General features: G+C 47.3%; 1 protein-coding gene across 5 annotated transcripts in view; it reads left to right on the top strand.

Annotated features, from left to right (window-relative positions):
- CTU1 (cytosolic thiouridylase subunit 1) overlaps positions 1-9645 on the top strand; it is a 33142-nt gene extending 23497 nt beyond the window's left edge. For all 5 annotated transcript variants that reach the window (XM_088462494.1, XM_088462492.1, XM_088462493.1 and 2 more), the window contains 2 exons: positions 4423-4928; positions 7625-9645. In XM_088462494.1, coding sequence (XP_088318620.1) covers positions 4423-4928; positions 7625-8154 — 1036 coding nt within the window. In that variant the 3' untranslated portion in view covers positions 8155-9645. The remainder of the gene's footprint in view (positions 1-4422; positions 4929-7624) is intronic.
- The last annotated feature ends 3302 nt before the right edge of the window (positions 9646-12947 follow it).

The following is a 12947-nucleotide window of genomic DNA, read 5'->3' as shown; positions in this document are numbered from 1 at the left end:
AGACGTGTATTGTGAGGTCAGCACATGTTGGGGAGCAGTGTAGCATCCTATGTCTGTATAGTGTGTAATAGACGTGTATTGTGAGGTCAGCACATGTTGGGGAGCAGTGTAGCCTCCTGTGTCTGTATAGTGTGTAATAGACGTGTACTGTGAGGTCAGCACATGCTGGGGAGCAGTGTAGTATCCTGTGTCTGTATAGTGTGTAATAGACATGTATTGTGAGGTCAGCACATGTTGGGGAGCAGTGTAGCCTCCTGTGTCTGTATAGTGTGTAATAGACATGTATTGTGAGGTCAGCACATGTTGGGGAGCAGTGTAGCCTCCTGTGTCTGTATAGTGTGTAATAGACGTGTACTGTGAGGTCAGCACATGCTGGGGAGCAGTGTAGCATCCTGTGTCTGTATAGTGTGTAATAGACGTGTACTGTGAGGTCAGCACATGCTGGGGAGCAGTGTAGTATCCTGTGTCCGTATAGTGTGTAATAGACATGTATTGTGAGGTCAGCACATGTTGGGGAGCAGTGTAGCCTCCTGTGTCCGTATAGTGTGTAATAGACGTGTATTGTGAGGTCAGCACATGTTGGGGAGCAGTGTAGCCTTCTGTGTCCGTATAGTGTGTAATAGACGTGTATTGTGAGGTCAGCACATGTTGGGGAGCAGTGTAGCCTTCTGTGTCAGCATAGTGTGTAATAGACGTGTATTGTGAGGTCAGCACATGCTGGGGAGCTGTGTAGCCTCCTGTGTCTGTATAGTGTGTAATAGACGTGTATTGTGAGGTCAACACATGTTGGGGAGCAGTGTAGCCTCCTGTGTCTGTATAGTGTGTAATAGACGTGTATTGTGAGGTCAGCACATGTTGGGGAGCAGTGTAGCATCCTATGTCTGTATAGTGTGTAATAGACATGTATTGTGAGGTCAGCACATGTTGGGGAGCAGTGTAGCCTCCTGTGTCTGTATAGTGTGTAATAGACGTGTATTGTGAGGTCAGCACATGTTGGGGAGCAGTGTAGCCTCCTGTGTCTGTATAGTGTGTAATAGACGTGTATTGTGAGGTCAGCACATGTTGGGGAGCAGTGTAGCCTCCTGTGTCTGTATAGTGTGTAATAGACGTGTATTGTGAGGTCAGCACATGTTGGGGAGCAGTGTAGCCTCCTGTGTCTGTATAGTGTGTAATAGACATGTATTGTGAGGTCAGCACATGTTGGGGAGCAGTGTAGCCTCCTGTGTCTGTATAGTGTGTAATAGACGTGTATTGTGAGGTCAGCACATGTTGGGGAGCAGTGTAGCCTCCTATGTCTGTATAGTGTGTAATAGACGTCTATTGTGAGGTCAGCACATGTTGGGGAGCAGTGTAGCCTCCTATGTCTGTATAGTGTGTAATAGACGTGTATTGTGAGGTCAGCACATGTTGGGGAGCAGTGTAGCCTCCTATGTGTATAGTGTGTAATAGACGTGTATTGTGAGGTCAGCACATGTTGGGGAGCAGTGTAGCATCCTATGTCTGTATAGTGTGTAATAGACGTGTATTGTGAGGTCAGCACATGTTGGGGAGCAGTGTAGCCTCCTGTGTCTGTATAGTGTGTAATAGACGTGTACTGTGAGGTCAGCACATGCTGGGGAGCAGTGTAGTATCCTGTGTCTGTATAGTGTGGAATAGACATGTATTGTGAGGTCAGCACATGTTGGGGAGCAGTGTAGCCTCCTGTGTCTGTATAGTGTGTAATAGACGTGTACTGTGAGGTCAGCACATGTTGGGGAGCAGTGTAGCCTCCTGTGTCTGTATAGTGTGTAATAGACGTGTATTGTGAGGTCAGCACATGTTGGGGAGCAGTGTAGCCTCCTGTGTCCGTATAGTGTGTAATAGACGTGTATTGTGAGGTCAGCACATGTTGGGGAGCAGTGTAGCCTCCTGTGTCTGTATAGTGTGTTATAGACGTGTATTGTGAGGTCAGCACATGTTGGGGAGCAGTGTAGCCTCCTGTGTCTGTATAGTGTGTTATAGACGTGTATTGTGAGGTCAGCACATGTTGGGGAGCAGTGTAGCCTCCTGTGTCTGTATAGTGTGTAATAGACGTGTATTGTGAGGTCAGCACATGTTGGGGAGCTGTGTAGCCTCCTGTGTCTGTATAGTGTGTAATAGACGTGTATTGTGAGGTCAGCACATGTTGGGGAGCAGTGTAGCCTCCTGTGTCTTTATAGTGTGTAATAGACGTGTATTGTGAGGTCAGCACATGTTGGGGAGCAGTGTAGCATCCTATGTCTGTATAGTGTGTAATAGACGTGTATTGTGAGGTCAGCACATGTTGGGTAGCAGTGTAGCCTCCTGTGTCTGTATAGTGTGTAATAGACGTGTATTGTGAGGTCAGCACATGTTGGGGAATGTTGGGGAGCAGTGTAGCCTCCTGTGTCTGTATAGTGTGTAATAGACGTGTATTGTGAGGTCAGCACATGTTGGGGAGCAGTGTAGCCTCCTGTGTCTGTATAGTGTGTAATAGACGTGTATTGTGTGTATTTCATATAGTACATGTACACTTGGTCGTCGGAAACCTATGTCAGTCTGCCCCCTTACTAGTGAGCTCAGTGAATATAGGACCTCATTCAGAGTCTCTCACAAGTGGTCGCTCGCTCGTACGTGGCCGATGTTAACAGACCACTCGTGCGTGCACTTCGTTGTGCGTACGAGTCCTCGCGATCATATATTCCGTCGCTTGTACGGCTTGCGAGAGACTCTGAATGAGCTCCATAGTTTTATCCCAAGAGCACAAAATGTATAGGGGTAACACAGGCTGTACGCGTAGGGAGGGGTGGGGGGGAGATACACAGGCTGTACGCGTAGGGGGGGGGGATACACAGGCTGTACGCGTAGGGGGGGGGATACACAGGCTGTACGCGTGGGGGGGGGGATACACAGGCTGTACGCGTAGGGGGGGGGATACACAGGCTGTACGCGTAGGGGGGGGGGGGGAGATACACAGGCTGTACGCGTAGGGGGGGGGGGGGGATACACAGGCTGTACGCGTGGGGGGGGGGGGGATACACAGGCTGTACGCGTAGGGGGGGGGGGGATACACAGGCTGTACGCGTAGGGGGGGGGGATACACAGGCTGTACGCGTAGGGGGGGGGGGATACACAGGCTGTACGCGTAGGGGGGGGGATACACAGGCTGTACGCGTAGGGGGGGGGAGATACACAGGCTGTACGCGTAGGGGGGGGGGATACACAGGCTGTACGCGTAGGGGGGGGGGATACACAGGCTGTACGCGTAGGGGGGGGGATACACAGGCTGTACGCGTAGGGGGGGGGGATACACAGGCTGTACGCGTAGGGGGGGGGATACACAGGCTGTACGCGTAGGGGGGGGGGGATACACAGGCTGTACGCGTAGGGGGGGGGGATACACAGGCTGTACGCGTAGGGGGGGGGGGGATACACAGGCTGTACGCGTAGGGGGGGGGGATACACAGGCTGTACGCGTAGGGGGGGGGGATGCACAGGCTGTACGCGTAGGGGGGGGGGATGCACAGGCTGTACGCGTAGGGGGGGGATGCACAGGCTGTACGCGTAGGGGGGGGATACACAGGCTGTACGTTTAGGTGTCAGTTGTGCATAGAGCTGAATACAGACCCCCCCCCCCCCACCCAAACCGCTCTTACACCTGTCACTGCAGAATGCAGCAGCCCGATCACAGCCTAACATGGGACAATAGGGGACAGTCGCTCGCTCTGAATCAGGGCGTCTTCTTTTTTTTTTTTTTTTTCATGGAGCGGCCACGCATTGCTGTGGGTTTCCACCCACAGCTAATGCGAGCGGCCAGGATGATGGTCAAGACCATCGCGACCATCGGGCTTTCGACAAGACCCTTGTGGTAGGATCTCGTGGCTGCAAGCCCCAGAGAGCTTCTGGCTCTAATAGAGCCGGAAGCTCTCTCACTGACATCACTGGTGATGTCAGTGGGGCCGCCCACAAACGGTAGGCGTTCTCATGGGAACGCCTCCGTCTGGCCAGCCATCCCCCGCGGCCCGCCCACCAAAGGGGGCGTGCTGTCACTCAACATCAATAGCACGCCCCCTGTGGTGCGAGCCACGGATTGCCCGTCGCTATCCGAGTCTCGCGCATGCGCACAATGGAGCCAGCTCAGTCGTGCGCATGCACTCTGGGCCACCATCGATCCGGGTGCGAGCGCTCAGCGCTTGCGACCGGGTCTGAATCAGGCCCTCAGTCTGTAACGAGATTTCTCAGCATTTGTTTCACGTGATAATTTCATCTTGTATTTTAGATTTAGGGACAAAACATAAAGTAAATGAAAGTTGCCTGGTAGCTCCCTATGTCCTCACAGCTCATATCAGCGTGCATAGCACTGGTAATGTTACTTATAATACTGGATTTAATGTACATTCTATTTGGTGTCCCTCTGTATCGCAGATCTGTCGCCATGCCTGTACATTGCACCAGCTGTGATACGCAGCGCGCAGTCCTGCGCAGACCCAAGACCGGTCACTCCGTATGTAAGGAATGCTTCTTCCATGCTTTTGAGGAGGAGGTCCACCATACCATCGTGTCCGCCAAGCTCTTCCAGCCGGGCGAGAAGGTCGGCATCGGAGCCTCGGGCGGAAAGGACTCAACCGTCCTCGCTCACGTCTTAAAGGTGCTGGATGAGCGCTATTCCTACGGTCTGGAACTCATCCTGGTGTCTGTGGATGAAGGGATCTCTGGATACCGAGATGACTCCTTGGAGACGGTGAAAAGGAACCAGCAGCAGTACGAGCTGCCACTGACCATTGTGTCTTACCAAGAGCTGTATGGTTGGACCATGGACCAGATCGTCAAACAAGTGGGATTGAAGAACAACTGCACGTTTTGCGGGGTATTCAGACGGCAAGCTCTGGACCGGGGTGCCATGATGCTAGGAGTTAACAAGATCTGCACAGGTTAATAACTTTCTTTCTTTATATTTATTGTTCTTTTATAACTATGGGATTTGTTGTCTTAGATGGATCCTCCACTTCTAACGGTGTTCAGCTCCCAGTCTGACCAGGCTCTCGGCTTGCACAAGAGTGGCCATCACCACGCTGGCTGGGAGGGTAGAACCTCTGGCCTGATTGGGCTTCATGTGTGTAGCGGGGAGAGGTTTAGAGGGGAACCCGCTGTGAAGGGCTCGGTGGAGGAGAGAAGGTGCTGAGAGTCCTGTAAAGCTCATCCTACAGACTTTTCTTAGGTCTTTGCTGTTTCTTTTCCTCTCTTCCTATTCTGCGTCTATCATTTCTTCTATGGGGATGTAGTAATGACCGCCGGTCTCAATGCCGACAGTGGAATCCTGCCAAAGGGATGTAACAGGCGTCAAAATACCGACGCCTATGTTAATCCCGACGCCAGCCCGAACGAAGGTAATGCTGGCCATACACCTGCACGACTTCGGGCCGATTGCCCGATTTTCGACGAGTCATATGATGGATCTTGTGAAAATCGTGTATTTTTTTTAGTAATATACGATCCGATGCGCGCTCCCACAGCTCCTTAAATTGGGTCGTATGATCAGATGTGCAGCACATATGTTCCATCCTATCGTGTGCAGATTGCGCCGTTAGTTTTGTTCATGCGATCCATCGTGCAGCAATTCAAGTCATTTCAATGACTGTTTCCCTAATGAGCGCGTGAGGCACAGGATCGATCATATGACAGATCCTGTGCTAAGAAAAATAACGAATGTACTGCCGGGGAGTCGTATGGTGAATTGGAACGTATGCTGGTTGTGCAGGTGTATCGCCAGCTTAAGTCCGGGGCGCCCTTAGCGTTAGCCGTGGGGGGGCAGGGTTAGTATTATGGACTCTAGCTGGGCTAGCGTTAGGTTTCGGGGGGGGGGGGGGATTAGAGTTAGGCACCACCAGGGAGATGTTAGGTTTAGGGACCCTTGGTGGGCAGGTTAGGCTTAGGCACCCCTGGGGGGGGAGGTTAGGTTAGGCACCACTAAGGGAGGATATGGGGGGGGTGGGGTGGCAGGGGAGGGTTAGTATACTTGCCTCCCCCAGTCAGGATCTCCTCATGTCGGGCATCCGCTGTTGGGATTTGAACCCGTGGCATTTCAATCCCATTCCCTTCTATGAGTAGGTTGTCTGTATATTAATGGGTTATTATTCCAGGTATAAAAACATTCAGCCACTTCTCGTTTCCAACAATGTCCTGGATACATGGTGCAGTCGCAAACTTCATTGTAGAACTGGGTGAAATACTTTTTGGAAAAATCTTTGGTGGCAAATTTCGGTGGCTCAGGTAGGATATCTCAGACAGCAGGGTGCCCATTTAGCAGCTAGTAATCTGTTTCTGGAAGTAGGACGGTAGGTGATAAGTGCAGGAAGACATCGGGGTAAGAAGCCCATTTAGGTGTTTGGGTAATTTTATCCAAATATATTTTGAAGGCTAAACAACAAAGTGCAGTCAGTGTTTGGGCTGCAGAGACCCCCAGCCTAGATCTGGCAACATGACACAAGGGGGTCTCTTGCAGTTACACATAGTTACTGAATAGATTGGCTTGTAAAGAGGCTTAAGCTTAGCATGTGTGAATTTGGGATGATGTTACCATAAACTACGGTCACATAGTCTGTAATAGGCATTAGTTGTATGATGCTAAAGTCATTTAGGACTTGTTTCCATAGAGAGCGCCCAGTTTGGGTTTCAGGATGTCTATGTGCAAACTAAGTCAGCGGTCAGGTTCAAGCCTTGCGCCATGATAACTATATTTGGACTCTGATGTTGCTGTAGACACCTGGGCCATTGCCAAGGTCCAGTCCCATATATGACATGCTGGTCTTGTATGGTTACTCTGTGTCGCTCTATATACCTTGCTCACAGCTTGTAAGTCCCATCCTGTACGTCAGACGCAAACATGGTATCAAACACTGGATTTTCCTCAATGTGCTGAGTGACCGCACTGAGCCATTTACAAACACTCAGTACGACATTTATAGCCCATTAGACCAGTATAGCTAAATCCCAATTCTTTTCACCCCTATAAATTTACCATCCAGCAACAAACTATTTTCTATACCTCTATAGATACATGTTTGTAAAGTCGCATAAAAGGTGATCAGACAACATAAAGGGTCTCTGTATTGTGTTACATACAGAGTCCTGTAATAAGATGTCTATAAAAAACATCTCTTAAGCTAGTGGCAGTTTGTTAGCAGTAATAACCTATGAGGGGTAATGAATGTGGGCATAACAAGTATAATACATTCATACATGATAAGGATAACCTTCCTGTGTGTGTAACTATTCCACCATCACAGGCCATAATGTGGACAACATAAGGGTCTCTCTGTATTGTATTGTATAACCCTTCTGCGTGTGTGTAATTATTCCACCATCACAGGCCATAATGTGGACAACATAAGGGTCTCTCTGTATTGTATTGTATAACCCTTCTGCGTGTGTAATTATTCCACCATCACAGGCCATAATGTGGACAACATAAGGGTCTCTCTGTATTGTATTGTATAACCTTTCTGTGTGTTTGTGTAACTATTCCACTATCGCAGACCATAATTTGGACGACATAAGGGGCTCTCTGTATTGTTACATAATCTTCCTGTGTATGTGTGTAACTATTCCACCTCTTCTTCCATTACAGGCCATAATGCGGACGACATAGCCGAGACTGTGCTGATGAATTTTCTTCGAGGGGACATTGCGCGGTTACGACGCTGCACGGCTATCACTACCGGCAGCGAAGGTGCCATCCCGAGATGCAAACCCCTGAAATACGCCTATGAGAAGGAGATTGTACTTTACGCTTACTTCAAGAAGCTGGACTATTTTTCCACCGAGTGCATATATTCACCTAATGCTTACCGGGGGCATGCCCGTGCTTTCCTAAAAGATCTAGAGGCCTTACGGCCTAGCGCCATCATGGACATCATCCACTCGGGGGAAAACCTGTCGGTGAAGGAGGACGTCCGGATGCCCGTGCAAGGAACCTGCACCCGCTGTGGTTACATTTCCAGCCAGCGGCTTTGCAAGGCGTGCGTCCTCCTGGAGGGTTTGAACCGCGGCCTCCCCAAGCTGGGCATCGGCAAGCACCATAAACTTCACCATAAGCTCCTGGCACAAGAGCCACTGAGTGAAGCGGAGACTCGAAAGCTGAAGGCTGTAGACTTCTAATGACGGAGGACAAGGACCGTCCCACCTTGCACCATCTCGCACTTCTGGATTCTGGGATTTTGTGGGTTAATTCACTATCCGCTAGGAACTTGTGGCATCCCTGAGACATGAGGTACCAAGTGCTTTATGCCTCAGTGATGTCACTGGTTCCTAATGCATTGCTAGGCTGTGTTGTTTAGGCCCATAAAATGGCGGCCTCCCTGTGTGTAGATGACTTTAGAGGAGAATACGCCAAAGCACGACAGGTTATGAAATGTTCTGCTTTTATTTCTTCCTTTTATAGTGCAATTTGTTTCCTGCCTATAACGGACATGATAAGTTGTGGCTCTGTCGCTGTGGCTTATTACCGAGACCGGTCAGGAAAATAACTACAACTAGTAACTTTAAGTCCTGCAAAAATGATTTTCAAAAATTGCAATTTTCATTTTAGATATTTTTGCTTTTTGTGATTTCCTTTTTAGCCAATAAAATTTACAATTTCCGGGGTCAGCGAACTGTACGGACATAGTTATGGGGAGAAATTTACCCCACATGAGAGCAATGTTTTATGTATTTACCTTATATTTTATAATAAGAATGGAACATATACAGTATATCATTTTCATCTCTTTTCTTTTTTTTTAAGGTTACATTTCTTCTTTAAATCTGAAATGAGTGTAAAATGTATTATCTGACGCTGACCAGGTTGTCGGTTTCCCTCTATTGGATGATCGATATCTCGTGGCCACAGCACCTAATAGAATTTTATGTCAAGTTTTTCTATTGTTACATAAACAAAAGGAGAATTGACGTGCGTGTAAAGGGGCCTATCCATTGATATATCGTTCATTATATCGGCTAATGGATAGGCCCTGAACAATGACAGATGCGCACTCCCGCGGCCGATAAATCGCATCTATCATCTCTCCAACATGTTTGCTGTATTATGGCATATAGCTGGACGATATTAGTAATATCTGGCAGTATATATGCGGTAAACGAGGAACAACGAAAGATATTAGCAGCAGCTACAGAGAAAATCCACTCCCTGAGTGATGTCATGCGATATCGTTCATCATTCGCCAAAATCTGTCATTTACATGAGATATCGCTCAGCACAACCACCGGAATTTTCAAGGGACGTCTTTTGTCTTTCATCGCTCAGGAATACATCTGCTAATAAGCCCCTTCAGAGAACAGATGTCTGATAACACGCGCCGTATACCTAAGCAGCCCATCGGATATGAACGTTGATCATGTTAAAATACAATATAACACCTGGTTTGTATGGGTTGCGGCACAATGATTTATGATCGGTTGTTAAAGTGCGCACACCACCTACTCACAATGGAGGCGGCCATTTTGTGTGCGCTGAACTAATCATTTAAACATAAGCTATAAATCCTTTGTGAGTGAATGTGGGGTGTAGCCAAGCAGGTCCCGCCATGATGTCACTGCTACCTCCCAAATGATTTCTCTGCGTCCCGGTTCAGCCCACAGAATGGGTCTATACCAGTGTTGGCTAACCTTGACACTCCAGCTGTTATGGAACTACATAACCCAGCATGCGCTGCTACAGTTTTGCTATTAGGGCATGCTAAAACTGTGGCAGGGCATGCTGGGATATATAGTTCCACAACAGCTGGAGTGTCAAGGTTAGCCAACACTGGTCTATACTGTCATTAATCTGCACAATGTTTATTCTTTCACATAAAGACTTTTATCATAGAAAAGACCAGACCTGCATCCGCACGAGTCTGGCTGTATTACATTAAAGGTGAGATATTGTATTAGAAAAAACCCTAATAGATTATATTCATATCATATGTTCATAAATATGGGTGCTAACGTAGACTATAAATGCAGCTTACAATACAGGGAAAGGATTAGAGAATATCGTCTTTTCTGGTGCAGTCAAATCAAATAACTTTTATTATTGACATTAGAATACACACATGAGGAACAGTTACTGAAATATTAAAAGAAGATAAAGATGTGAATAAAGAATTAGTGTGTTTTAAAACTTGGGTAAAGTACTGTACAGTCCACCACTTCATTAACTAAGACCCATATATACTTTTACATCTACGAAAATAATGTATCACTGAGTATAATATTAATTCCAACTCCTCTGGTACTGCCGTGACACAGACGTTACCTGGGAGACCGTCATTGGCCAGTACCGACCGTACGGCGTCCTGTAATAAGATATCTATAAAATAGTCACTTAAGCTAGTGGCAGTTTCTTAGCAGTAATAACCTATGAGGGGTAGCGGGCATTATAATAAATATAATATATTCATATATGGTAAGGATAAAGCTGCCCAGCATGTGTCATACCCTGACTCTGATAGTGCCAGTATCTGTGCCCCTGGGTAACACCGTGCTGCACTGCAGGGGGCAGATGTATAATGTGCAGAGAGTTAGATGTAGGAGGGACATGTCCTAGCTCAGAGCTTCATTACAGTGTAAGGATAAAGCATGTGTGGGCTATATGCAGAAGCAGCGGGTATTTACTCTGCATGCAAAAATAACACCTGTTTTTGCCCCCCTTGTATTGCAACATGGTGTGTGCAGATATAATGTTACTGCTTAGTTTTTATTTTTTCTTTACTCCCAAATCAGGATCTGCCCCTAAATGTCTCCATTAAGTGACAGGAATAACAATCAGAATTCACATAAGAGTTGTTATTACTGTCTGAGATGTACACATGAGTCGCTCATATGTGTGTTAAGGCTGTATAGTAAGTCCCCAGCTGAGGCTGCATTTGTTTGCGTGTTCTGGGAGATGCAGTGTCTGGCACTGGGACAGTTACCTCCATGCTTCATAAAGCGTATTACAGGCATCTGATATGCCCCATGCTTGGTAAATACAGGAGGTCAGGGCGGCCAGATGACAGCCAGTTGCTCCCTGTCCCACCCAGGAACTGGGCTGTTTTCTTGAACTTTACTTTTGTCTGAGTCATTTCTCTGTACGTCGTAAATCTCTAATGCTCCAGGTACAAACTGAGCCCCAGGTGCAGCAGTAATCGGGGCGTTAGAGGGGGTGACTTTACTCACAGACCATATGTTTGTCCCTAATGTCATTATTTGTATACAATGTTATATACAATCTATGGGAGTACATATTTCATACTTCCAGGAATGTTGAAAAGCCACATTTTCTGAATTTAATGGATTAATCACGTTTTGGTGCTTACTCACCAACACTGTCCCCAGCGCCCAGGGTTCCCAGATACGGTGCTACCACCCCCATTACCTGCATCAGAGAGCAGTCTCTGGCCATGAATCTCTGCGCTGGAGACCTTTGTCCTCCTTTAGTACTTCAGTAACATCTGCTGGACTGATATGAAGTTGTTATTATGTACTAACATGTAACGTGTTGTAGGGTTCCCCTATTTACTGCATCTATGGGAGGAGATTGCTGTTAAACAGAGTAGTGGTCTGGCTGAGTCACAGTGTAGAGGCCAAGGTGGTGTGGGGTCCTGTATGGGGCAGGGATCGTGTCAGAGCATATAGTAGAGTTCTAGTCAGTGCAGTAGTCTTATGATGTGAAAGAGTCTCCCCGTCAGACACGTGCAGGGTGTAGGGATTGGCCTATTCCCATGTATGTGACGTGTCTTACAGCCATGGAAACTGGTGGCAATTGTGGGCCGTGGGTTAGTGGCCCGGTATACAGTGGCTCTTCATGCGTCTGCTCCGGTACCGTGTGCCATGGTGATAACATCTGTAATTATATCCCTCATACACGTTCTTTCTTCCCTCTCACATCCTCCTGACCCCAGGCCGGCAATCCTGAGTGACTGGACCATACCACCACCAAGAACGTAGAATAGACAGCACCTGTCCTGCTGTATGACATCCCTATTTCCCTATAGAGTGTAAGCTTGCGTGCAGGGCCCTCTTACCTTCATGTCTGTCTGTTACTACCCAGTTCTGTTATTTTATAGATGTTTCTAATAGCAAAGCACAACGTATTATGCTGCACTATATAAAAAACTGTTAATAAATAAAGTTGATAGCTGCAGATACTGTACGGCTTAGTGGCTGATGGAGGATCTGGGTTGCTGGGGCAAATGGATTTCTACAGGCTCTGGGTCTTTTGGGATATTATTTTTTGGCATTTAAATTGCAATGTCACATATGGCTTATCATCCCAATAATAAAACATTGACAACCCTTATCCCTGGTAACTATAAATATAAACCAGCCCAGACAGCCTCTGTGGATAGTATAGACGGTCACTTCCAGGTTTATGGCTCGGTCTGTGGCTGCAGAAGGCACATAGAATGGAAAGTAGTCCATGGGGTTCTATAGCCAACACCATACCGGTACTTGATGTATGCGGCCATATTGGAAGGATCCCTTCTCCATGGCTGGTCCATATGCAAGAGATATCCGGTAACTGACGCTGAGACGGTCTGCACCCACAGAAACTGCGCAGACTAGTTTATACTCATATATAGCAGTCATACGAGTTGCTGAAATACTTTATTACCATGATGATAAGCCAGGTGTAGCATTGCACCTAGCCCTTAGGGGCATATTTATTATAATTTGTCATTGCAATCATTTGCACAGAATAATACCGCCACAAATCAGATTGCAAAAATGTAAACCTACTTTGGCATGTACAGTATTAAAAAAGAGGTGTTTTGTAAAACGGATGACCTGGCGAATATATAACTTGATGTGGAAAGTTCTGACCAATTCAATTCTAGGTCACTTTCCAGCAGTGGCGCAGACATCACAATTCTCTTTTCGAGCGCGCATGAGCCGATAGACTATTGGTCATGCACTGGGAGATATCTGTG

The sequence above is a fragment of the Taudactylus pleione genome, unplaced genomic scaffold (assembly GCF_031769625.1).
Source record: "Taudactylus pleione unplaced genomic scaffold, aTauple2 ptg001250l, whole genome shotgun sequence".
Lineage (NCBI taxonomy): Eukaryota > Metazoa > Chordata > Amphibia > Anura > Myobatrachidae > Taudactylus > Taudactylus pleione.
Note: the sequence above shows the minus strand (reverse complement) of the source record. Positions and strands in the feature narration are given on the sequence as shown.